At 51.8% G+C, this 27,828-nt stretch overlaps 3 protein-coding genes across 3 annotated transcripts; all 3 read left to right on the top strand.

Moving 5' to 3' along the window:
• Positions 1-2,297: 2,297 nt before the first annotated feature.
• Positions 2,298-9,781, top strand: LOC128274979 (myb-like protein Q). Its single transcript, XM_053013340.1, has 3 exons — positions 2,298-2,315; positions 7,668-7,930; positions 8,008-9,781. Exons 1-3 carry the CDS (start codon positions 2,298-2,300, stop codon positions 9,779-9,781), a joined length of 2,055 nt encoding a protein of 684 aa, XP_052869300.1.
• Positions 9,782-13,256: 3,475 nt separating this feature from the next.
• On the top strand, positions 13,257-19,329 carry LOC128274975 (uncharacterized; the record flags this gene model as incomplete). Its single annotated transcript, XM_053013331.1, has 4 exons — positions 13,257-13,301; positions 13,601-13,760; positions 14,487-18,504; positions 18,585-19,329. Coding segments are annotated over exons 1-4 (4,968 nt in total), but the record flags the coding sequence as incomplete, so codon positions are not given.
• A 7,713-nt stretch (positions 19,330-27,042) lies between these two features.
• On the top strand, positions 27,043-27,638 carry LOC128273963 (histidine-rich glycoprotein-like). The gene is made up of 3 exons (XM_053012037.1): positions 27,043-27,057; positions 27,127-27,363; positions 27,435-27,638. The coding sequence occupies exons 1-3, from the start codon at positions 27,043-27,045 to the stop codon at positions 27,636-27,638; spliced, it is 456 nt and encodes a 151-aa protein (XP_052867997.1).
• The last annotated feature ends 190 nt before the right edge of the window (positions 27,639-27,828 follow it).

Raw genomic sequence — 27,828 nt, 5'->3', positions numbered from 1 at the left:
AATAAATGTTCATGAAATATTCTGACACAATCGCCGATTAGAAAGATTACGAAAGATGGAATTTAGATCAAAATCTTTGAATATTTTTCCCTATTACTTTTGGCATGATGTTTATGCTTAGAATGTTATGTTTTGTGCTTCGATAAGAAAAACACAATTATAGGGTTTTAAACATACTTTATGATTCAGTATAGTCTCCCTGAACATCAATACACTTGTTCCAAACGAGATTCCATCCCCGAGGTGAGAATCTGAAAGGGCTTCAAAATACACTGCCACAGCTGTTATGACCTCATCAGTTGGTGAAAAACGGCTTTTAAGTCTGGAATCAGATGGAAGTCGCTAGGGGCCAAATCTGGTGAAAACACGGTGGATGCTCCAACAATTCGAACTTTAATTCATGGATTTTTGCCATTGTCAAAATACTCTTGTGACACGGTGCATTGTCCTGATGAAAGAGTATTTTTTTCTATTACAAACCGGCTTTTTGTCACCGGGTTACAATAATATTCGTAATTTTCTGTTTTAGCAGTTTGCAAGTAATCCACAAACAAAACTCCTTTCGAACCCCAGAAAAACTGGCTAGGGCTTCTACTACATCTCTTTCATTCGACATTTTTCCAACAGATTATTTTACAACAAATGTTTTTTAATGATTCCAGGTGTTGTTACTGTTTTTGGACGTCCTTGACGTGGATCGTACGACCACTGTTTGTTTACTGTTGACCACTGTGTACTGTTTAAATTAAAAAACCCTTCATTTTGCTGCATTAATTGCAGGCAAAGAGTCCATTCAACATTCGTTCATAGATTGTCTTTGCTTTTAAAGAGAGTGATGAAAAAATTAGTTGTAAAGAAAGAATAAATTGATAAATTGAAATGGAACTTCATATACGTTCATATGAACAATGTACCAACAAAATGCACTCTGTTATTGAACCGCAAAGCTTATTGAACAAACCAGTATCTTCAAAGTAAACATTAATACAATTTTCCATTCCAATCAAAGTGCAATAAAAATTGTGGCAACCCACCCCCGGTGAGCCAGACTCAATCACCGTCATTCGGTAAGCGTTCGAAAACATTCAGAGCGTGTGGTTTTTAATCACCCTTTATGCGGGTGCGAAATAGCGCCACAAAAGGACACAGATCTGGGCCAGTGTGACATGAAACCCCCGCCCCCGGTAACGATCACCGACCGCGAACCATCCTCGGGTGAACATCGCGAGCTAATGATTCTTTAATTACATTATCCTCCGTCAGCCACCCGGGCCCGAATTCTACTGCCGCTTCTGCTTCCAGACCAGGACGCTTCGGCGGGCGTTACGTGGCGATGATCCCTGCACGCGAGATGACCCGATGCGATGCGATCCGGTGGCCACTGTGGCTAATGTTTCTTTTGTAAGCGAAAGCGACATCAACGAGCGGACTCTCGGTGAAATAGCGACGAACCTTCCCTATCGTTCCGATGACATCGAGCGCCGGGAGAGGGAGCGTGCGAAAGGTAGGGACGGCCCACGGTAGACGGCCGTCGGTTGGGCGAGGAAAAATGGAACCAGTGTGGATCGCAAATAAGTTTCCCCTTCCCCGTGGCCACGAGTGGAGTCTCCGGCGAAACCGGCGCCGCCGCCTCCAAAAGTGGCCGCGGCAGCGAAAGGCCGCCCGAAACCCTTCCTTTCGCTCTCTCTCTCTCTCCGTGCTGTGTGTGCCCGTCGGGGTGCGACCGATTCGGCAGCGCGGCCGCGGACGCGATGAAAAACGTGCCAAACGCGCCGCAATTCGTTTAGACGCAACCGAGCGGCCGAGGCGTAAGTGCGTGCGGCATCGTTGGCTCCCGTTGGTTACTACTGAAGTAGTAGCTGCTGAATCGTGCGAAAACCAGGAATTCGACTGTCGGCTTCCGGTGGCCTTGCGGGGCACACGTAAAGTTTTGACTGGCGACAGTGAACACGACGGAAATGTGGCTTTTGTTGTGGCGGAAATAACAAATAAGAAAACGCGATCGAGAGTGTTGTTGGTGCTGGGCCGTTTGCGTGAGTGTGTGTGTAGTTCAGGTCTGTGTCCGTCTGCCCGTAAAGGCTTCCGGCGTTCGGAATGTGGTTTTAGTGCAAAGTCGGACCCTGGACGTGTGTGTGAGCGTCAATCCTGGTGCCATCCTCATCGGTCCCGGCACATTTTTCGGCAGCACCGGCAGACTTCCTTCCGGCAACGACAGCAAACAGCAGAGTGACGAACAGTTCTGTGTCAGTTTCGCTTTCGCTTCCGGCACGCTGGAGTGCAATAAGTCACCGAGCACCATGAAGTGGCTAATCGTGGTACGTGTTGTAATGTGGTTCGAAAACCAATAATCATAAAATCTCCCTGGTACCCGGACCGAAGACTGTTGTTCCGCCGAAGGACGAAATGCGAGCTACAATTGACGCACGTTCGGCTGACGATCGGTTTGATTGAAGAATGGGTTTTGAAATTCTCGATTCTCACTTCCGATCGTTTCGGGGGTTGCCCTTGAAGTGGCATCGAGGAAGGAAAACATTCGGGCGAGAGATCACGCTTTGAAAGGTGTGGAATTAAATTAAATGGTGCAGCTAATCACACACTTTACTTGGGCTATGGATTTTGTGCCGAAGTCGAAGCCAAAGTCGATGATTTTATCTGACGTTGCAACGGTTTGAAGCGAAATACATTCTGAAATGGTCCCCCGCCGAAGTGAAGTTCGTTTACATCCTGAGAACCCCTTTGTCAGGGTCAGGGTTAATCGTCTGGGCTTCATACAGCTCCCAGCATGGGAGACCAATTATGATTCTTGGCGATGGTAATGAAATACAGTTTCCCGCCTTGAAAGAATCCTCTCTGGGAGCTCCCCCTGGGGGATTTGATGTAGCAAAACTGTAATGTTCCGAAGGTTCGAAGGTTTCCCTGAAGTCTGTCCCTGGCTCATATTTATGCAACATCTCGCGCATTAATCCCGCAACACGACATTCCGCCTCTAGCGATCCCTTTTGAGTGACGGATTCGAAAACACAAACGAAATAACACACTTTGACGGAACTCTATTGTTTGTTGGCACGGTACCGATGGGTGTTTTTCGACCTCTCGGAGTCTCGCATCTCCTGGAGTGTTTTCTTTTCTTCGGAACACAAAAAAGTGATATCCAAAACGGAGCTGAAGTCATAGGCAGCTCGGCTCAGCTTGTTGCGCAATTGCTGCTCCGCTGCAGCGTGTCAGCGGGCATCGGTATCTGGGGGCCATCTTCCCCCTCCGGCCACTCGGGGTTTTCCCCGGTTTCCCATCAACATCCCCGGGGGAGCGGAAAAGACCGGGTAGTCCGGGTGCCCGGGATCGATTACCGGTTTTCCGCGGTGGCAAGAGCGACTAAGAGCGAGATGTCCCACTGTCCCTGGAGTCCTAGTGGGGCTCTGCTCAAGCGATGCGCACACTTCCTGTACCGATCCGGGGTCGGTTTCGGTTTTGTGTCGTGTGCCTTACCGTTGCATAACTGTGGTACTGGTACGGCGAAAAACAGGAATAATGCTCAATGCTTCTTGTTGCGCGGAAAACGTACGGTTGCGGCTCTACTATGCAAAATATGCACATCTTGCAGCACCTTCATTAATCATGATGCGGAAATGTAAGAAACTGCGAGAAATTGAAAATGACATAAAATATCTTTCAGATGGCCGCCTCGGGATCCATGGCAACAGTTGATTTTGATAAGATAATTTTCAATTACTGTTTAGCACAGTTCGAGTGTTGCCTTGGCCCCAACTTGGCGAATGTTATTTTTCAAATGCTCCGAAGTTGCAGGCTTGTCAGCATAAACACGATCTTTTACGTAGCCCCATAACAGAAAGTCCAACGGTTTTAAAATCGCATCGTCTTGGTGGCCAATTGACGCCAAGAATAGACAGATAGAATACCGCTCGTTGCTCCGTCTTGCTGAAACCACATATCTTCTATGTCCATATCTTCGTTCTTGTATGGTTAAACGATTCATTTTCTAAAATGGCAGACATTCAACTAAAAGTTTGACACTTGGATTGAGAGATATATTCTAAAACTATAAAATCCCAGTCCTATGATTTCGAAACTAGAAACCCTGTTTTGAGTTAAAAGTTAAATAATTCAGTCCCGGCTCCTTGTGAATATTGGACAACAAACATCCAATGATGAAAACGTTACTCAATTACACACACCAATCAGAGCATAAACAGGTGCTGTTGGGTTTCTTCAAACGACCCCAAAGTAGTAACGTCTGACGTCGCCAATCAATTAGGAGGGCCCCAATCGGGCGTTCTGCAAGCCCAACGCTGCAAACGGTAATGGAAGTTACAAAAACCGGTCCCTCTCGTTGAGCCCAGAGTATTTTTTTATACAAATCTATCACAGAAAAAGAAAACAGTTTAATGTAAAAAAAAAACATTCAGCCTTTTCCTCTGATGGAAAATCCGAGACGATTGATCCGAGTTACGCATGTGGCCTGGGCAAGATGGCCCCCCACACTTGCCGCAACGCCGATGATGCGCAACCGAACGACAATCGAAACCCGCGGTGGCCCGAAACACTACGCAACCGGCATCATGTGGAGCATAAAAAATTGGGCAGAAAACCAAAACCATCCGAAGACGCACCAGACGACGACGACGCTTTTCCGTTGCACCTTTTCCTTCGATCTGTATTTGCCCGCTGTCTCTCTCTCTCTCTCTCTCTCTCTCTCTTGCCCGGGTCCTTGCCCGGAGCAGATTGCCCGCAGCTTTGCTCCCTGCCCCCCGGGAGGGGGTGATGTATGTATGAAACAAACAATTAAACCGCGACCGCGCGCGCGCCACCGTAAACGCAAATCGCGCTGGCGTCTTGCGCGCGTCTTGTGAAATGCTTGCGCGAGCCGACTGCGTAATTTCGCGCGGGTCAGTCAGTCATTCGTTCAGTCAGCCAGTCACGGGAAGGGGGCCCCGCGTCTGCCGCATCTGCATATCGGGCCGGGCGGCGGAAGCCCCAAAACTGCCCCCGGCCGCCTATGTGCCCAGCCTCCGGCACGAAACGCGGCTGTGTTTTCGGCGTACCAAGCTGAGCTAATTAGACATTCAATTTTGAATTTCTTCAGCCACCGGCAGCGGCTCCGGCGGCCATTCGCTGCTTGGAAAACTCATCACCGGCCGCCAGCCGTGCAAAAACTGGTTTTTTTTTTACGATTCTTCTTTGCTTTTGTAATCAAACACTTTGAATTTAAAATAGGTAATGTAGATGTCCAAACTTTTCATGCGAAAATCGGCAAACTGTTGGAGTCTTTCACAGTCTACAGTCTCAAGTTCGTCGGACGTCAAAACTAACGTGGATTGGATCGCCTTCGTTTTCGTGGCTCAAATTTGTTAGATTTTCCCTATGCGTCCTTTTCGCAGAAAGACTCTGAAGGCTCCATTCTCATTCCTCATTCAGCGATTCCCGTTTACTTGATGTAGCCCTCCAGATACCTTTCTTGTGGTTCGCCGCAACCGACAGCGATAAAATAATTTGTCTTTGCCGTAAGCAACCCGCGTGACCCCAACGTAAAGCTCCCCTAATAAGCACCATTTACAGACGAGTAACCATTCAGCAGCCACCATCCGGGCTAATGAGTTACTTACGTTGCCACTTCACGCGTCACAATTAATCGCATTCGGAACTGCCTGTCTTCGTGGCGGCGACCAAATCCGGAGCCACGAGCCGCGACCTTGTGCTTAATTGAGAGGACCGGATCGCAAGTCCTTCGCGCGGACTCCTTGGCGGGCACTTGGCGCTGCCGCTCAAATTACAAGCCTGGCGTCACAGCGAATGAGACCGACCGGCGAGGCAGTGCTTCTTTGGTGATAGCTCGCGAAAGGTCGTCATTGCTTTGATGCACCCGATCGCTGCTACTCGATCAAACGCCTCTCCGGTGTCGCTACTTTGTGCTCGTAAGTGCCGCACTCAGCCGAGTGCGAAAAGAAATCCTGCGAGGCTGGCTGGCTGGCTGGCGGTTGCGTAACTTGTGCCACCGGGGGACGGTCCGGGGAAAACCCCAGCCATCAGCAAGCCAAACCGAACCCAAAAACCGTGAAGATGAGCCGTGGCGTTTACGGACAACTTTCATTCGCCGCAGTTGCAGTTGGGTGAACGTTGGCGAACGGAAAACCGGCTTGCCCTTGTCCAGCCACCAGCTTCCTGTTTGACCACTTTTCTCGCCCCTCGTGAGTTTTTGAGTCGCTCGGTGTGATCTAATGCGCGGGATGAAAAGCCGGCAGGCCCCTTCTGGCAGGTCCTTCTACCGGTGGGCAGCTCCCAGGTTTACGCCTTTCGGACAACGGCGCCACCCTCCCTGCGCACCATTCTCGTGCCCACGATTCTACGCGTCGAGGTGTGATTCGTCGTCGACCGTCGACCGGTTACACAATCCCGCGTTAGTCCAGAGATTATTAGAATGGGGTGGGCTCGTGAAAGGCTGGGCCCGGGATCGAACCGGGCGAGAAAGATCGAATTTCTCGTCACGTAGCGACGTAACTCGCGCGAGTGGGTCACGGCGCACGGCGACGATAATGTTGTTAGATCTCGTTTCTGCCCAGCCTCAGACTCTGGGTTAAATAATCGGTTATCAATCGGTGTCTCTTGGCGCACGCGCCCGCTTGTCCCAATGCCCGTTTAAGCTGATTTACATAATAAAGCAGCGTCAGGTTGCGGTGGCACCGGGACAACCAATCGATCAGCTGATTTATTTGCGATGGGCACCACAACGACGACCGGTCGTTTCGGGTGAATTCTATAATTGCTCTCGTTAGGCCCGGAATGGCATGCACGAAGCGCGATGATAAGCAAGCCGATTGGCGATGCTAATCACGCAAGCGAAATTCGCACGCCGGGCACCAATCGTTTGGGCAGTGCTCGGGCGATTGAACTTTCGTGCGTTTCGTGAGCCACGATGCCGAAGCCTTCAAAAAGGCCCAAAAACAACGAAATAAATGGCGCGGACGTGTGGAGCGTCTACAGCATGTGCATGGGGAAGCATTTTGTTGGCCTCTCTTCGGCGAACACGCAGGAAGTAGCGCAGACGTCGAAAGTGCAGTAACTCGAACTTGGCCACTATGAACGGGATTGTGAAGGGTTTTTTTTTCTTGAGTACGCCCCGGGTGTGAAAGTGTAAACACGAACCCCCGTTGAGCCTTAACCGATTGGCACTTAGGGGAGGAACGTTTAGCGTGCCCTCGGGGAAAAGGGGACCAAAGGGCAATCGATTTATTTTCCGGTGCTGAGTACACTATCGCGATTTATTCGGTTCATTACGAAACCCAATAAGGAAGTGTCGGCGCGCTGATCGAACGAACCCAAATGGATCGATTTATGCACCCTCCGACCTATCGAGGGATCGAGGGTGGTAAGGTGTCTTTTTCCATTGCCCTCGGTGCGATACTAATTGAGGTTCCTATCTTTATCGGCGGTGGTGGGAGGGAGGGGCGGCTCTTCAACCCCTGAGTGAGATGCTTCGGTTGCAGCAGGTAGCACTTTCGCTCTTCGCGCCACTTAATGTTGGCAAAAATGCATTTTTTCACTTCCAACGTCGCGTGCGGTGTTCGCATGTTGCATACTGTTAGGCGCCACGTGTTTAAAGTGATCGTTGATCGCGCGCATTAATTATGGTTTCTTCGGCACTCTCTCTCTAGTTGCTTCTGGTGTCCGCGGCGTTTGCGGCAGGAGAGAAGAAACTCGACAAGCGGCCCGCCAAGAAGGCACACTCACAGAAGCCCACCAAGGCACCCAAGACGATCCTGGAGGAGTTTACCGCGCTACCGCCGGCCGATGTTGACTTCATCAAGGAGCTGGACCGTCAGTTTGCCGAGCACGGCAACAAGATCCGCATCAAGGTGGAGCGCAGTAACGCGACGGACGGCAAGCACATCAAGCGCACGATTGAGGGTGATCTGGGGTAAGTTACTCGTACCGCGCAGTCGGCGGTGGATTCCTTTATTAATTTTCCGTTCACTTGTCCGTTCTTTTGCACAGATACGGTCACTACAGCAATCAAGCCGAGGAGGGGTATCATTTTTCCAAGCCGAAATACATGATCTACCCCTACTCACAGCACGAACTACAGCCGGCCCGGTCGACGCACAGCACCGCGGAGACGGTCACCGACATCGAAATCACGCCATCGCACAGCTATGAGCTGAAACCGATCGAGGAAGTCTACCAGATCTACCCGACCCAGCAGTACGAACAGCACCACCAGCAGCATTACTACCACCAGCAGCAGCAGGGGCAACATCAAGCCAAGCAGCTCTACCAGCAGGAGGACGCTCCGGTGATTGTGCTCAAAATTCCGGGCCCTTCCAAGTACGCAGCTCATCTGCAGGCCCTGCTGCAACAGTATCTGGAAATTCGTGCCGCCCAACTGTACCGGGAACTGGAGGAGCACGAGTATCAGCAACAGCAACAGCATCAGCAGCAACAGCATCAACAGCAGCAGCAACATCACTATGTCCAGGAAGAGCATAAGCAGCATAAGTATCACCCCGGCACGAAGTACAGTCAACCGGACCCGGTCTACCCGACGGAGATCGCGTACGTGCCAATGATCCGTACCAGTCACAACACGTTCGTGCCGCTGCCGGACCAGTATTACGACGGCACTCCGAAGGTGCCAGCTCGGCCAACGAAGCACCCAAACTATCGCAAGACCACGGTCACTCCAACGCATATCGCCTACCACAGTACGGCCCAACCGGAACCGGCCTACCATTACCAGACGTACCACGGTGATCAACATCCCCATCAGCAGGAGCCTTCGGGTCACGCACATACCGGTCACGCCGTCTCGCAGATTCAGTACCAATACGTGGCCCAGCAACCGGCCAGCGGACCGGAGGAGGACCACGAAACGCAGTACGTCTACGAGAAGCCGGCGATCAACTTCGTGACGCCCGTGCCGGATGCCCATCAGTCGCATCCGGATCCGTACCACGAGCAGCACCAGCCGCAGCAACCGCCCCGGAAGTACCCGAACTTCTCCCAGTACCACCATCATCACCGGCCGCAGCCGCAACAGGAGGAAGAGTACCTTCCGGAGCCGAAGCTCGTCGAGAACTACCCCAGCCACAAGCACACGCGCGTCGTGTACAAGAGTCCCTCGCTGAAGGCGGAACTCCAGCAGGAGGCCGCCATGGAGCACCAAGCGGAACACGAACACTATCACCACCAGCACGAGCAGCAACAGGAAGCAGCACATTATGACTACCACCAACACCAGCACCAGCCTCAGCACCAACAGCAACAGTACATCCTGCAGGAGGTCTATCCCTCGCAGGCTTCGTACTTCGAGGACAAATCATTCGTCGAGTCCGCCGGCCCGCAAGTGACGACGGAGGCCGCAGAGACGGCCTCACCGCACTACAACACCGAGCCGGTGGTAACGATCACGCAGCGTCCGAAGCAGCGTTACAACTACCACGCACACAGCGCAGCAGGACATCATGGTGGCGGCGGCGGCGGCGGTGGACGTGGCTCCAGGATGGCGTCCATCACCGAAAGCCGCACTTCCCGGACGGGGTCCGGTGGCTCGCCGAAGCCCTCCAGCAAACGGGACGCGGCACCAACGGGCCCGGGGGCCAGCTCCGGGCACCCGTACACCGAGGAGCAGTTCCGCAAAGTCAACAAGATGGTCCAGCGCATGAAGAAGAAGAGCCGCACGACGGTGGACCCGGCCGACATGGCGATGACGATGGTTACCGGTGGGTTGACCACTGGTCCCACCAGTCCGAGTCCTGCCGGCGCGGCGTAGAGTACTTTGGAGTGGGAGTGCGTCTAGTGAATGCCTCGTTTGGGAAGGCGCTTTTCGTTTCCGTAGGTCGGACCGCATCGGCCGCCTTCAGGTGCTTCAGGGCCGTTTTCCTCCTGCTGCTGTTACACTTAAATTATTAGTCATAGCTAGGATGACGAAGTAAGGAAGAGGTAGTCGAAAGAAAGGGGCCATTTAGTCCAGTTCTGCCTGCAAATGCTGAGCTAGTAGCCGACAACCAGTAGGTCAGACTGAGGAACTGTGTCCGCCGAGAGAATGGCACGCGATGCATAGTGACGGCGGCAGCGCCACTCATTTGTAAATTATCCCAGTTACTGAATAAAGAAGTAAATAATCGAATAATAATCAAAACGTATTTACACTAAAATAATTGCTGATCGCGGTTTTGAATGTCAGTGAAACTGAGAAAGGAAGCCGATCGGATACGTCACCGGGAAGCCCGATCATTTTTAACAGAGGAGCAACGGTGAAAAAGAAGCCGATCAGATACGTTATCGGGAGAGTAACGTGAGGTGGGAAGAGAAGCCTATAGGACAAGTCGCCCGAAAACCCGATCGTCCCGATTGTTGTGAATTTTCGAATGATATGATAGTGCCTGTCATGAATGAGACGCTTTTTTACATATTTTACATACATCCGGCTTTTCACCAGTATGAATGTGAAGGTGCAAATTCTGCAGGTGGGAGTTTTGGGGAAGGGGAAATGATCTGGTGAATGTTTGAAACTTCTCCTCTCTTTACAAAGGGGGGCTCCCATACAAAATCTTAGTTCATTTCAGTTAAACTCGGATAGTTTTCAATCAATTAGAGCCAAATTCAGCTGGCGCGAGTTTTGACATATGTCCAACGGGAAACGGCAAGGGAAGCCGATCGGATACATCATCGGATAATCGAGAAATGTGGATTAAATAAGGCGTGGCAACGCGCGCCGGGAACAGCTAGTTTTTGATAAAATTATAAAATGGGTAGCTTCAGACAAAAAAGAGTTCAAATTTTTTCGTCAAAAGCAAACGAAACACGAAACCGGCAGCCGTCCAATCATCATAGCACACGTGAAAGTGAAACAACATATTTTCATACACGATCCCCGTGCCACGCGGTTCGCCGCCGTTCAGTGGCCTCTGGCCGCTCGCTATGCTGGCATGCGGCATGCTGCAGGTAGCACCGAACAAGCAACTTCGAAGATATGTTTCAAATATTTTGCTCAACCTCCCGATTCAATGTTCCATTATACTACATTCCCTTTTTTGTTTGCAATTGTTACAACAAATTGAGAAATAATTTACTCTAACGATGAACGATGCCAACAATTATAATCCACATTAGACTCTCCATTTGTACGTTTCATGATGGCACGATGGAACTACAGCATGTTGATGGCAACATTTTAATAACAGTTTGCTAACTTAATTTATTTTAAACGAGTGCGCTCCTTTTTATGCTGGTACTTGCTTTTTTTGGTTAACACACTTATGTTGGCGGCTGTATCGATTGGAAAAAAGTAAGACTCATCGATGATTAAGTTGCATCCATCAGCGTTCGTTTGATGTGCATTAGCCGACTGCACGCAGCTCGGACCAGTACCGCGATGCACTTTCTTCCAACTTCACGAGCATCGCAAGTTCGTGCACAAATAAATTGGCTCCTTCCCTTCGTGGAAACCGTCGGGCGCATAAACCAAACCAATCTGAAAAAAACGAAAAAGCTAGCTTCCCGAATTTCTAACTCTCTTTCGGTGCCACAGAATTATCGGCGCCATCGATCCACAACGTTCGATCATTTTGTTGCAAACTAGCATAACCAGTAATGGGCGACGATAATGTGCAGGCCCGGTGAAGGACGGATAATGTGTAAGTATGCATTACTTTTTCATGCAGAAAGCGGCGATCCTATATGGGCCCGGAACCCGTGCCTGCGGCTGATTAAGCGCGCAGGAGCAGAAGGAAGCGCGCTCGATGGTCAATTGCGTAATTCATGAGGTGTGTCTAAGTGTGAGATGCTACAACGCCATTAAGTCTGCACCACAGGGGGGTAAGGGACGATGCACCACAACCGACTGATTGATACACAATGTTGTGGGTCGCTATTGTCGCAGGAAAAAGAAAGTTCCGCTGGAAAACCGAAAGCTAAGAGCCCAACGCGATCGAATAATTCGATATCGGATACTGAGTTGGAGTAGGAAAATGTATGTTCATATTGTCAAGTTACTGTATTAGTTTCCCTTAAGGACCTTTCACTATCGTCAGTCATCTCGTATGATTCCAAAGCAACCGATCTCAACCGTATCGCCATCAGAAGGATAATTCTTATCGCATTATGCCTTATGTTACTAGTTAAGGAAAACTTTGTATTCACTCGAGAGCTTCAGAAAAAAATTTATTGTTGTTTTCAACAATCATTATTATGCAATTTTGTTTACCAATAATTAATTTATTACTTTGGATCCGTGTCGGAGCAATGTGGTGACCATTCACAATACAAAAAAACGTTAAGTAAGTGATAAAAAAGCGGATCCTGTCTACGGGTTTGCGCTACACACATTAAATTGCCAATAAAGTTATCGTTTTCGAGGCTTTAAGGGTTTCCTGAACCAATCGGCAATGCAAACGTTGGATGCATTACAATGAACAACGCACACCAACGGGCAGATTAATGCAGCAAATGAAACAATAATGAAAACAAATCGAAACAAACGGACACCATCTAAATCAGTCCGCCATCAGGCGATGGCAGCGCGCTAGGTTATCGACGGAAAGTGAAACATTTCTCCCTGCCCAGAGCCCCACATAAATGCGCACGATCGTGACACGCAACCTTGATTTTCTTTTTGCTCCCTGGGACAAGCCCCGACAATGGCCCCGGCCCAGCTCAGGCCCCAGCCGAGACCCTTTTATAACCGACCGCAAACGCACTTTGCATCAATTGGCAGTGGCGCTGGACCCTATTGCATGACTTCTCTCCGTTTCTGTCTCGCTCTTTCTCTCACTCCCTCTCGAGGATCCAATTAAAGCTCACCGTCCGCACAGGACACACACCTCCCGTAGACGGAACAACAACCCCGAAACAGCCAGCCAGCGCCACGGGCCGGCCAACGCTCTCTCAACGGCCACCCTCAATCCTGCCACTGTCAAACGGTCCGCCGGCTCTGGCGTGAGTTTTCCACGCGCGAAGGAAAATTGACGGGGCGCCTGAAATGCCAAAGACTCTTCTTCTCGGGCTCAGTCTGGCGTTACATTTTGCGCCGGTGTCGGTGTCCGGCGCGCGCAGAGTTTTCATTTTGGGGCCACCTTCTCGGGAAATCTCCTCGGGTGTGTGAGGGTGAGGGTGCCTAGAGATCGGATCGTGATCGTGATCATGGTCGGCAAGGCTTCGGAAGGGCTTCGGAGAGTTTATATAAAACACCTCCGCGCACGGTTGGTGCACAGTCAGCTGCTAATCCGTGACCGTGGCGCGCTACGATGAGGACCTACGCACGAGCGCTGGTGCTGGTGATAAGTTTAGTTGTAAGTTCTCCTCCGTCGGTCGGTGGTGGTCTCTGAGTGTTTTTTGCCTGCAGTGCGACAATTGGCAAGAATTTCCCAGGACATTTTGGTGACCGCCTGTGAATGAAGGACTTAACTGGTGGAGGAATTATTCGCCCGGCCAGAACCTGATACCCTCGAATATTGTGAATCTTTCCAATTGAACCAGTGAATCTTGCCCTATCCTTGACGTGCCATTATCGTGAATCCTTCGGTAAATTTCCGTTTCCCTTTTCTTCTTCTTGCCATCCTGGAACGCCATCCCTGAAATCAATGCGAAGGTTCTGGTAAGCGTGGCCAGCGGTGAAAGCGGAAAGCACAAGAAGAAAACCCGACGACACGAGGAGGACCGGTCAGAACAGGTTTACTATGTGGATCAAATAGCATCTGCTTCTGCGATCTCGCCCTGGACATCGAACCGCATTATCGCCAAAACTACTGGTGAGTTTGGTCGAGGAAGCAAAGCTCCATTTTGAAGTCCATAAAGGAGTCAGTGAGATTGGTAACCCCGGCGAATCCCAGCCTGACAAATAGACCCCAATAGGAACGGTTCTCGAATTAGTAGTTTACTTAAACATTTTTGAGAACGTGAAAAATTATCTTTGTTAGTTACCTGATAGTGAAATGTTTCGTTGGAAAGATGATTTATTGGTCTTTATTCAATGATGTTCATATTTTGGCAATACGCTACTCAGTTACACATGTACAATAGATGTACATGTACAGTAGAATACATCTGTCATGATTCGCCACCAGTTTTGACCCTCTGGAGTACATTTGGGTCGTCGCGGAGAGAGTCAAACATTGGTATAAATCGAATGGCCCGAGCCAATCGATATGTTTAAGTCCTCAGCAACTTTTCCAACGGTGATTCAGCGATTGCCCAATTGGGTAAAGGTAGTTTCACCATATGCCACAGTCAGCATTCCGGAATACGTTCGTGCAGTTCATTTTGCTTTTCACACAAAATTTGATACAGATTCTATTGTCCATTGTTCGGAATAGACAAAAATCGAAGATGAACTGTCAAAAATTAACTGCATATACGTAACCCGCGAAAATGTGAAAATCTCGTACACTTTTTGAACAGACCTCGTATTAGCCACTTTCTAGACACTCTTAGGCGGATTGCTCTTCAATTGTTGCTCCTCTGCATTCCGTAAACAGAAAATGGTAAAGAGTCCCAGTACGTGATCAACGTTTCACCGGACGACGAGGTGATCATTCACGACCGCGAGAGCGCAGCAAGCGATCGCGTCTCCGATCGCGGCCCAACGGACGCGGAGCAGTCGCCGCAGGACTTTGTGCACGAGGCGCTCCGACTGCGCAAGCAGTACCTGCAGGGTCAGAAGGGCACCACCGTACCGCCTCCGGCGAGCTCGTTCGTCGAGTTCACCACCGTCAAGTACGATCACTTCGTCGGCCCTAGCAGAGCACCCGAGCGGGAAGAGGTCCATCACGGGATCTATCAGCATCACTACCACACGAAGCCTGCACCGACGAAACCATCGACCCCGGAGTATGTGGTCCCAACGGGTGCCCTACCCCCGCAGGCGCATCCTACCCATCGGCCGAAGCACATGAAGCCGAAGACCACCAAACCTATGCTCGTCCACACCGTGACTCCGTTCGTGCCGAGCGATGAGGACCGTTCCGAGGAACCGCAACCAACAACGTACCGACCGAAGGAGAAGCTGCAGGAGTCGCTCGCCAAGACGGTTCTATCGTCCGCCGCCGGGAAGAAGCCGGTGTCGATCAAGCAACAGGACACGGCCGCTTCGAGCGTGTACGCTCAGATTGTTCGTCCGGACGAGTCGGCGTTTGGGAGTAGCTACAGCACCCACCACGAGTCCGGCAACAGCTACCAGGAGTTCCACAAGTTTGGGCCGCCCGCGAAGGACTCGCAGGGCAGTGGCTCGATACTGACCGTTCACAAGGTGAGACCGCACAAGCACCACGAGGAGGACCGGAGATCGGAGTACCTGGGGAAGGCACCGAAGGCACCCTCCGAGGAGCTCGGTAGGTACCAGCGCCCGGTGAAGGGCTACGAATCCCTGGAGGAATTCAATCCGGCCTACCAACGACCTATCCCGGAAGATCCCAACCCGCACGTGAAGTACGAGAAGGAGGTCGAGGAGAGCTTCCTTAAACAGCAGCACCAGCATCCGTATCAGCAGCAGCCGGAGCACCATCATTCCCACAGCTACGAGGTACCACCGAGGCCAGCTAAGAAGGAGAGACCACATACGGCCGTACTGGAAGAACAGCGGTACTATCCGGCGACGAACTACCATGCCATAGAGACGATCAAGCAGGTCCAAATGGAACCGGAACCGGTGCCATCGGAAGAACCGTACCGTTACAAGCCCCTAAAATCCCATCACGTCGATGCCGAGTTTAAGCCTGTGATCCCGGTCCCGGTGGCCCACAAGGAACCGTACACGTATCGGCCACCGAAATCGTACCATGTGGATCCTCCAAAGCACACCGTCGAGACTCACGAGAAGCCGGGCGATGGTATCCCGGTGGAGTACCTAAAGTTGGCCACGGCCCGCCCAGTCAAGCACGCCAAGTATGCGGACCTCCCGAAGCCTTCGCCTGCCCCGAGCTACGCAAAAGTGACCAGCTATCCGACGCCTCTCTCGACCGCCTCGCAGCAGCAGCAGCACGAGAAGCTGACGTACGATCCGTACAAGTATCGGCCAAGCCCGACGCCCGAAATTTCCAGCGCTGGCCATGGATTTGCGAAGATCTCCTCCTCACCGGCTCCTAGCTTCGCCGCAAAGTACCAAGTTCAGGGGAAGGTCCAAAGTGATCCCAGCCCCGGAACGTACGCCTTCAAGCAGTCGCATCCCTCCGGTGAGTCTTTCGCGGGATACATTCTCTCATCGACACCGGAATCGTTTGTGGTAGCCTCGCAGCAGGACTACCCGAAGCAGTTCGGGGTTTCCCCAACACCGTACGGCAAGTACGGCGCGCCCAGTTCCCCGTCCCCGCCCACGGAAACTCTGTTTGAGTTCCCGCACATGAAGGAGCCCCCGAAGTCGTTCTCGAAGTATCACGAGCCGAAGGTGTACGCCAACATCCGACCCTCGGAGCAACCGTTCAAGACGCTCAGCACCACGATCTTCATGAAACCGGCGTCTGCGGAAGTGAGCTACCCGCCACCTCCTCCTGGTGCCACCAAGCCGATGCAGAATCGTACCACGTCGATCGGGTTCAACGCGCCACCGGCCAGCGAACCGCCCAAAACCGAGTACTTCACCGACCCGGACGTGACCACCTACTATGTGCTCGCGAACGGCACCGAGATCAAGCTGGGTGACGATCCGTCCAAGATTCCGCAAGAGTTCCGCATCACCGCCGGTGATTCGTCGTTCCTGAGCAGCAACTACTCGACGAAGCTGGCCGAGGACTTTGCGATGAAGTACAACTGGGACAGTCTGCACGCGGTGGCCGATGGCGAGTTCTACCTGGGATCGGCGTCCGACGCGACCCTGAAAGCCCTGAGCTCCACGGCGAAGCTTCACGAGCCGATCGAGTACATCGTGCGGGACAAGAAGAAACCGAAGCCACCGGCTTCGGTCGTCTTCAGTAAGGTGCCGCACAAGGTACCGATCAAGACCGTTACGATCTACAAGTCGACCCACCGGTCATCGTCGGATGACATGGAGGGCGGCTTTGAGCCGATGGTCGGGGTGCGGGCCGCGCCACCCGCGATGGACAAGAAGAGCGAGCTGCCGGGCGGGGACGACGAGTTCTACTACACCAACGAGGGAGCTGACGGTGGGGAAGATCCGTCGAAGGCCTCGAAGAAGACGGCGGTCTTTATGCCTGGCCGCGTGCCCGGACCGGGAATGCTGTTCAAGCAGCAGAACCAGCAGCAGCAGCAGCAGCAGGTGGGCCAACCCGCTCCGGATATGGACATGGCTGCGGAGGCCTCGAAGAAGCACCAATACTTTGTGCTGTACCATATCGAGGATAAGGAAAAGAAACCCCAAGTTCAGCCGGCGCCCGTTCCGGTGCAACAGCCGCAGAAGCAGGAGATACACTACCACTACAGCGAGAAGGAATCGGAAGAACCGGAGGTAACCCACGAACACTACAACTACCACCACGAGGAGACGATCGAGGATTCGGACGACGATATCCAGCATCACTACGTCAACCCGAACTACGGGAAGTTCAACTATCGGCCCAACCCGGCCCACCCGTCGTACCAGAGGCCCCTGCGGGACAGTATGGCGGCCGGAAGCGAAACCACGCTGAAGGTGGTGGACCCGGAGGCGAAAAGTGGTCGCCCACTCGAGATCACCAAGCAGGACTACATGCGCCATGTGCAGAGTGCCGTGCTGCGCTATATGCGCCAGCTGCAGGACGAAGGCCGCCTACCGGTGATCGCTTCGCGGGACTCGGACGACACCCAGAAGGCGTTCGAAGAGATCGACCTGGCCGCGCTGCTCGGTGGCACGAAGCACAAGTTTCAGCTGAATGGTCCGATCCGGACGAACGTGCCGTCATCGCCGAGTCACTACAAACCGATGAAATCGGTGCCCAGCTCGACGACCTACAAACCGACGACGGCCGCCTCGTCTCAGAACTCCGTGAAGTTCCTCGGGAAGAACACGTACACCGCCGGCAAACCGCTGAAGGTGGCCATCGAGAGCCTCCAGGACACGCTGAGCAGCAACGTCGATCTGACGGTGAAGGGCAACAAACCGCCGGTGAAGCCGGACCTATCGGCGATCGATGTGGGACAATCGTACCTACACGGACCGACGTTCGAGCACGGTCCGGGGCCGCTGAAGACTGGCTACGAAGGGCCAGTGACCAGCGAGCGTCTGCCACCGGCCAAGAACAAGTTGCACTTCAACCAGCAGACCCACCACGACATCAACTCCATGCTGAACGGGAAGGACAACTCGGTGGTACAGGGCCGGCTGAAGGGATCGTACCTCGATCACACCGGGAACCCGGGGTTCGGCTCGATCAAGGGCGGATCGGCGAACGTGGGCGCTTCGATTAGCTTCGGTGGGCACGGTGCCAACGGTGGACTGCCAGTCAAGGGGATCCAGGTGAACGAGGACGACAACAGGATTGCACCGGAAGCGCTCGACGCACCGATCCAGATCATCAACGGAATCCCGATCACGAACCCGTACAACATTGACATCAACACTCTCAGGTAAGGTGTGGCGTGCTTCTCACAGAAACACAAGGCGTCAAGTTGAGTTGACCTTTCTCCGATTATCCCCGCATCGGCAGGTACATGTTGGGGGGCCTTGCGCAGGCTCAAGCGGAACAGCACCAGCATCCGCACCCGCAGAAGGAGCCATCGTTGAAGCTGAAGGGCTCGAACTGGATGTCGCTGCCGACGGTGGCCAGTCCGTCGCAGGTGTTCTCGTCACACATACCCACCTACCAGCACCCGCCGTCGGAGGTCAACAACTACAAGTACAACGCCAACTTCGATGCGAGTAATTTCAAGATTAAGTTTCCGAAAAATCTCAAACTGAAGCCAGGAAATGGGCCCACAGCCCAATCCTCGTCGGTGGGCGGTGGTGGGCTGGATGCCGTCGCCAGTGGGTCATCGAACTATGCTAGCTGGGGTGAGCCACCGACCAGGCAGGCCAACCACCAGCAGCACCACCAGCACCAGAACGTTAACCATTACCAGACGGCGGCCAACGGGAACAACAACAATCAACTCCATGGGCTACTTCCGCAGCAGAACCTGAACGTGGGCTTCGGGAGTGGCCGCCCAGTTAATTTCCCCAGTCAGAAGCAGCTCCAACAACTGGTGCAGCAACAGTTCCAGCAGCAGCAACAGCAACAGCAACAGCAACAGCAACAGCAACAACAGCAGCAACAGCAGCAACAGCAGTTCCTTCGTCCCAACCGAGAGTTCAACCCGGAACAGTACCTCAACCCGAACGGCCAACTGTTCCAGGGCCTGCTGAGGCAGAATGCGGTCATGAGCAAAAAGGCGGCCACGACCGATCTGCGGAAGAAAGAGAGAGAGAGAGAGAGAGAGCGCTGTAGATAGTACCTAGTGTTTTGCAAATGGATGGTTTTTAGTCTCAGAGTCCGATGAGCTGAAAGTATTTAACTGTCTGCGCGCGCGAGAGAGGCGCGCCTTGTGGATGGGCCACCCGCTTCACCATTTATGGCCTTGTTCTTCCCAGCAACCGTCCCAACTGAATGTGTCCTTTTAAATAGATAGAAAATTAATTTATTAACAAGTACCATAAGTTATCACCTTCTTCATGTTTTACTTTCCATCAACCCGTACGGTAACAGAGCAAAGTGATTGATGTTTTGTCATTTACGATACTTAATAGCGGATAATGATAAATAAATAGAATGTATACATTTCAATCGAACAATACTGAGCTTCAGCTCACAGCAACAATGATCATTGTTTGTAGAATGAGCAACGAGCCGGAAGACGTCCGGGGTGAATGACTTCATCCACCCTCTAATGTGACGCGTGATGTTGGTGGTTGGTGGTCAAGAAAGCATGTAATTTACGCTGGACAAAACATGCACACGTACACAGACACATCGTCCTCACCACAGGGTCCACGAGATAATCGGAAGCGTTGACCGCCGCTACTAACGAGACAGCAGGTGAGACCGCTCCCAAATTTGTCGACGGAGCATAACAACCCAACATAACGTGCTGAACTTGAACCAAACTGTGCATCACAATGCTGCGAAAGGGAAAACAACGGCCAGGAGGTGCCGCCGTTGGTCAGCGAGCGTGAACAATTAACACCAACCGAGGCTTGGGTTTTGGGTGTCGCGTGTCGGAAAAGAAATCCACAGCTCGGATCTTCGAGCTCGAGCATCGACCAGCTGGTTCCGAAGTTAACGAATCGAATAAAAAGTTTGTGTTTATGCACATTCGCCGTTCATGCACTTGTTCCTTGCGCCATCGTTTAATACGCTTTCTTCTTCCCTTGGCCCGAAGCCCGATGCGTGTGTCTGAGCCGTTCGTCTCGGCGCGCACTCTGTTTACGGTGTGGCCATCGCGTGAGCATTAGCCGCCCGCGGTTGCTAATTTTTATGCTTCAAACACTCACCGGAACAGCGGTCTAGCGATTGTTGGTTGTTGTTGTTATTTTTTATCCAGCGCTAGCTCTTTGCAAGTTAATTAGAGTACGTAAAGTATGGCGTTCGCGGCGGTGATTGTGGTTCAGTTGTATCAGTTCGGTTTGGCCACAGGACCACTCAAGACGCTCAGTCGTTACGAGGCTCCCGCTCAAACTGGAACACTTTCTGGCGGACGGATCCCTCCTTGCTTCGCTTCGCTTTTAGCATACCAATCTTAGAAAAAAACTCATCCCCAAAAGGAGGTTCTTTACTGTCCATTACTATTGGTTATTAAAGGAAGCTCGATTCATGCCAAAATGCTGAAAATTATGTCAAGAGTTGACTCGTGTGTTGGCGCAAATTACCCGCACATTTTACCGTAGTCCTAATCGATCGAAAAATGCCTGAAACAACAGCAAAATGTGGCAAAATCAATGACGATTCGTCCGTTGACGTATTTTCTACGTTTTCCTGCTGTTCTCTTGCAAATGCAAAAGTAAACAACCAAGAAATAACTGTTCAACATGTTCAAAGTTTGAGTTTGTGGCTGCGTACGTTACATACACAATCAAACACTACGCAGCCAGGCGACCTTGTATACAACTTGCGTACAAGTGTTCCGATTATTGCGCGCAACGTTAGATTTAAATGTTTGGATTTTCCGTTTTCTTTTGAAAGTCACTTAAAATGTTTAAATGATTAAAATCAAAGGGTTTCCCGTTAAGTCTATTAAATTGATAATAATTTTCCATACTTCCGTCAGTACTATGTTTTCGAAAATTTTTATAGATCTGTTGATCAATATTGGTCAAAGCATTTCATTTATATTTCATTAATTGTTGCACCATAGATTGTTGGTATCCACAGAGGAAGCTTAGCTTCGTTAAATTGTAACCGCACAGCCGCAGCTTCTTGGTGTCGGCTTTATGCATTTTAAAATAAAGAAAGGGCAACCACCAACTGAAGTGCCTAACGCCGAGAGATGGCGAGCGAAATGCAGATGCACGGACCAGAAAAAAACGCGAAATGAAAGTCGCGAGTGCACCGAGCGCACTGAACGCCACGGCGACACGGCGCAGTCTACATGCGTTTCCTGTGTGCGATTATGTAATAAATATCTCGCGATCAGTGCAAACTCCGGTGCAGACTCCGGCTTGAGAGCAAACAGATCGGATGTGTCGCGGAGCCCGCAGCCAATCGCGATCTATCCCGCGGGCGTAATCGAAGTGCATCCGTTCCCGTTCGAAATCGGTGCGCCAGGTAAACCCCTGAGGGCACTGACGTCGAGACCGAGGACAATTTGGTGGACTTTTCGACACGACGCACGGATGTTGCGGATTATAACGGTGGCAATGTTGGTCGTGGCGCTAATTCCTTTCCATTTGACATAATTCCCATATCCAGACGGACCACTTTTTGTGTGTTGTAAATCGGCGTCATATGAAACTCGATTGTGGAGCAGCCGCGGGACTTGGGCCTCTTTTTGGCAACCGATTTTTGGCTCAAATTAGTTTATGTAACATCGATAAGCGTGCGAACTGGTGTCTCGCGTCGTCGCCATCCTGTATATTGACGATTTAAAGCAGACAAAGCATAGCCGAGCTTTCTACTCGGTTCAGTTGACAGATGCAAAGATAAAACGCACAGTCTAATTGTATAATGTCCTCATTCGGCATGCCACCCGGCAGGCCAGGCACTTTTTTTCAATTATAATTCAATTCCGAACCCTCTGCAGCTGCACTTTGGACTAACCGTGGAATAAATCTATTACCCGAGCGCCCCGGCGAGGATCGTCAGAAAATAGCAATCGACACTCGGTGAAAGACATTTGCGGGGCGCCGCGCCGCGCGCTCGCGAAACATAAATTATGTCAGTCCGCTGGCCGGGGGCTGGCCGGATCGCTTACGATGGGCACTTTCTTCACTCGGATGGACTTCTCGGGACCATCAGCCGTCAATCTTGCCACGAAACGTGCGGCCACTCTTCAACTGACCTCGTGTGGCTCCCGGTCGAAAGGAGGAAGAACGGCACAAACCACGCCGTTTGACATCTGAAATGCGCACCAACTGCAGATTAGTTTCCGTCGCGCGGGCCCGAAGCGACTTCCTTATGCAGCAGTGGTCCCCGGGTACGCAGGCAGGACCGATCACGTGTGCAGGAAACCTAATTCGTTGGCCCACGCGTATGCGGTAGTGAAGTGGGCAACAAACTTGCGCTGGTGCGCCACAAACGCTCTCATTGAACTTGACATTTCGTTGCGTAACTTTGGCCGGCCACGGCACTCCTGATCAATTTTTAACCTGGCCGCCTTTCGTAATTTTGCGATGCACGCGTGCGGAACCGCAACGCAAACGAAATCCTCGGTGCGCCTGGTCTCTGGCCGGTTGGCCGGGTTGCTTCGCCCACTGGGCGACGGGTGGCTTCCGGCTTCCGGCTGTTGGACGGCGCGTGCACCACCTCGTGCACGCATTAAATGCCGGTTTCCGCAACCCACAATGCACCCGGCGCCGCACACATATGTGAGCATAATTTGTCGCATAAGCCGCGGCCACTTACCACGCTTTTTTACTGTACGCACCGACTCTAATGAGCAGCGTGGCAGCCGGGAGAAGCTGGTCGGAGTTCGGGGGTATATGATACGACCGACTAAAGTTATTGTTTATTTGAATCCGCCATCCACGGGGTTTGTTTAACATTTAATTGGTTGCGTAAGCGCGTCGACTCGACAGTGGAAAAAAGGTATGCTTCTAATTATTCAGCGAAAGTGAGTCAGAGAAAGTACGCTAAGGCTCTACCGGTGATGGAAGAGTTGAATTTGAATAGGTTTGCGATCGCCGTGCCGAATGTTAGGCTAACATAGTCAGAATGTTGTTCCTAAAATGTCCTTTCGTTAATCAGTCGTTGAGATTTGCGACGACATTTTTTAATCCTGTTAAACTCGTCACCAACCATTTTAATGTGATATACAAATTAACGCATATGAGCATCTGTCACTAAATACTAAACACTTTAATGCGGTGCTTTTCATTTCTACTGTACATTAAAGTTAATCTTTATTCCATTTTCTAGATTTAGCAGATTGCACTGCACGGAATGCATCGGACACCAAGGACGACTCAGAACCAGCACCGTTATCGAGATCTTCGAGGTACACGAAACGGGTGAACGATTCCTCGATTCAATTTGCTCACCAGCCAGCCTCAAAGGAGAAGAAGACGCACGAAGCGAATCATAAAGCACCTCGTCCAAACAGGGGGAGGCACGTCCGTGACCGAACCCGCACGCCCTCCGCCCAATCCACAAAGGAGCACTTTCGTTCGCGCGTCGTTCCGTCTGTGCGCGCCTCACTACCTTCGGCGCGTTGGAATAATAAAATTTCCGAACGGCGCATAATAAATCATATGCATTTCTCGAATCGTTTTCCCAAATGCTGTACCTTGCGGTTCGCCCTGTTTTCCGCTACGCTCCGCGTGGTTATGTGGCCCTTTCTGGAGGACCGAAACCGCACACTACACGTGTCGAGCCACAACAGCAACCCCTCGCTTACGTTTCGTTTTTCCAGCAGCGTGAAGAACGTTTTGTTTCTTCTCGTACGTACGCAGCGAGACTGTAAGCCGCTCCGTTTTGTGAACCACCATAACCGTGGCCACGATCGGTTGCCTAAAGCGGGCCCCCCAAAACCACAAGAAATCGTCGTAAATCCTCGTAAATCCCATCACGGTGAAACCGCGCACCTTACCTGGGTGGCCGCTGCAATCCGTGGTCGCCCGGTCGGCTTTTTATGCAATGGGAAGTATCATAAAGTTATTTCAACGGGCGGGTACCCGCGAACGCCAAACCGGCTCCACTTCTGACAGGTCGTCGCCGTTGTTGGCCTCCCCGATGGAATCGAGGTCTCGACTCGTAAGCTCGTCAAGTTGTTGTGATCGCTGGAGACCAAAGCTCCAGGACCTGTAGACGATTAGTAGTTTGGAGTAACTCAAATAAAGTCACGAAACGAAATCCCACTGCTGGTGATTGTCCTGATCCTGACTGATCGACTGATATTGTATGAAGTACTGCACACTTGTCGCCGCATTCACCTTATCTTCGGTTGCATCGATATCGGGCTCCATTATGCTGTCTTTCCGAAGAGCTAACCTTTGATCGCTGCTGCTTCGTAGGCCGCAGGTTTCAATGGGTAGTAGCACCATATATATCGGCCAGGGGACGCGTATGAGTTACACCGTTTCACCTCAGCACAAAGAACAATTTCTTCTGCTTCGCTCCCATATCTCCCATCGCCATTAGCACACCGGCGATCGTTCAGCGCTCGGCGGAGTCTGATGAGCTACACGGGTCTTTACACAGGGCTGTCCCATTACGTAAATTTCTTTGTGAGAAGCTGGCGCAACCCGGGGAAAAGTAGCTGCTGGCGGGGCCGCCAGAGGCTAGGCTCACTACTCCATTTCACCCACGAACCCGAACCCCGCGAAGATCGCGCCAAGATCGCGAGAAGCACGCGCGCAAAGCACTCTTCTGCAATGCCCCGTTATTTTCATCGCTCCAAATTGGCACACGGACGACGCCGCCGCCACCATCAGCGATTACTACTGATGGCCACGTCGTGTGTACTGTCAGAAGTAAAGGTTGCATGTGCGCTGTTCACCCGTTCACGTCGCGTATCAATTATATATTGATGGGCCACGAAGTATCCGTGGCGGGCGAGCTGTTATGCACCATTTCGAATCATAATTACAAGACCGACGTGTGAAAGAATGTTTCCAAACAGTCGCCCCACCAAGGAAAGTATCTTGTGCAATGCACCCAAAGATAGAGTAGAACAAGCCTTGGTGCCAAGTCGATCCTTCACGGTGCCAAGTCGATCGATTCAGCCTATTAGATCGTTTAGTTAATCACCATTCAGCGGAAACGTTATCGACTGGCTGGGACACACCCGCCGAGCAAGCCGATCATTAAGGAGGAAGCACAGACATCCGTTAAACAGGAAGCGTGCGGATCGACTCCAACCGGTTTCGGATATGTTAATGCCAGTAGCTGCCTTTCCGGCCGGATTCGTACTTGGCTCCCCCGGGTGGGGCGCCTTGCGTCTTACTGGCCCCGATCGGTCCGACACTTTGGCTGGCCAGCCACTTCCTGTCACGCAGGGCAGCAGGAGTGTACAAGAGGGAAGTATTACATGGCCACCTGGCCCGCCACTGTGAGGTAATGTACGGTGGATTACAAGATGATTAACCTCTTCCTATGCTGGGTCCCGAGTTTGGTTTATTAATCCGAATGATTAATCCAGAAACCTGAACCCTGTCATAACCGAGCAAAACGCTCCAATAACCGAACGAGGCACCGGTTCAGACGGACGAGTTATTACGGGCCAGGTTAGTGGGCATTCAACTTCCACACCGCGCTCCCTGTCTCTCTGTCTCCCTCTGCCGGCAGCATCCAAACGAGTGTCACGGAACCCTACGAACCAGTTCGGCCCGGCACGACGAAGAAAGTAGCAGAGATCCGTGTCTTGGTCAAGTACCACGCGCGATAAAGGAGCAATCAAACCGATACACGCGAGGTGATGATTTTAAAAGCGAGCGGCATTCGAAATGTCTCGGAGTTCGTCTCGGGCCCTTGCCTCGATTCACTTGGCCGCGTCAGTCAACGATCGGTCGAACGGCAAACTCGTCTCCTTAGCCGATCCGAAACAAACACCTCGCTGGGGAGGCGTAGAAAATCGCATCCCTCGCGATCGTAGGTAATCGATTTACGGCCGTTACGCTGCTGCTGTTGCGATAGGGCTGTTGATAATAAAACCCTAAAATCCTTTGCGTAACCACGGAGCGCTACACGGGGCGTCTGAATCGATAGAATAGCCCAAAACCTATCAGTCACCCGAGTGTTCCCGAACTCCCGATCTCGTTTCTTGGCTTGGGTTGGCCATTGGGGCCACCTTACGTCAACTGTTGTCCTGTGTCATTAACCAGTGGAATGGAGAAAACCGGCGAAAAGCTGGGCCCGGGCCCGGGCCCGCTGAAAGATTAATGTCCAGTGTACGGCGCCCCGGTTTAGCTGGCAATTACTGTTACCTGTCGTTGCCGGTGCATTACAGTGCGTAATTTGAAAGCCTTTCCACTCTCGAAGCCTTGACTAAGATCACTTTTCCGAGCGGCCAGCGATCGGCACAACGGAATGGCACAACATCTTTAGGGATAACGCCAAATTTAACCCTGGTGCGGTCCGTCCAAAAAGCAAATCCTCACCTCATTCCCACTCTGTGCCTGTGTGTGGGGCCCCACTAGAGTATGCAGGCCACATCCGAGCCGTCGAGCCATTTCCACCGGTGCCGCGAGTCTATCAGAGCGCGCACGCTTTACTTTCGCTTTCGCCCGTTTCGGGACGGTTTTCCCGCCCGGGTGGAATCAGGAGGGGCACGCCACTACTATAAAGCCCACGTGCGATGGTAACCGAAGACATCACAAACCATCGGTCGGTCCGTCGGTGAACAGCCATTTTACCTTCCTTCTGCTGGTGTGATCGCGGTGTAATCTCCAAGACGCTACCCCATTTCGTTCGTTCGAATTCGCGTGTGTGACACGTTGTGTGGCCCGTAAATCAGTGAGTTTGAGGACAGTTCTTCAACATGTTTAAATCAATTGTGAGTAGTGTTTGGAGTGCGAATGTTCTTCGTCGAGAGAATAATGGGGTGTGTTGTGTTTGTTCGCAGATCTTCGTGACGCTGTTTGTTGGCGTGTGCTACGCCGGCCTGATCCATCACCAGGCGGTGGACGACGATGATGTGTCGGAAACGGAGCACCATCACAACATCGAGCATAAGCACGCGACTTCGCATCAGAGCTTCAAATTCCACCATTTCCACGCAGTCCCGGTGTACGTTAAAAAGGAGGACCAGCAGTTCCTGAAGCACCCGGTGGAGATCTCCGGTCTGAAGCACAACCTGAAGGTGAGGATCCCTGGTTTGGGTGGCAGAAGTAGGAGGCACGGCCAATAATTATACATTCGCCCCTCGTGTAGATCGTTCACCCGGAGACTGAACCGCACCACGGCCACGGGCTAACACTGGAGAATCACAGCGAGTTCGAGAGCAAACTGCACGGAGGCCACGGATACGATCTGGGCCACGCCGGTTCCGAGCACATCGGCCAGGACCACTTCAGTGGCCACGAGTACGAGCACCACCAGTACGGACACGAGCTGGAGGAGGCCGATGACAACTGAATGGCGCTCCGCTCCGATCGCCCGTCTCGGTGCCCTGACCACGGTTTGGCGGCGGCCGATGGGTCGTGGCGTCGCATATGTGAAATGTGATATAGTCATTTAATGTTTAATCATCACACCCACCCAACTCCGACGACGATGCTAAGTATTATTCCATTTGTCCAAGCTTCATTCATTTTTGAACACTTCA

Source organism: Anopheles cruzii, chromosome 3 (assembly GCF_943734635.1).
Source record: "Anopheles cruzii chromosome 3, idAnoCruzAS_RS32_06, whole genome shotgun sequence".
Classification (NCBI taxonomy): Eukaryota; Metazoa; Arthropoda; class Insecta; order Diptera; family Culicidae; genus Anopheles; species Anopheles cruzii.
This window is presented reverse-complemented; position numbering and strand designations above follow the sequence as displayed.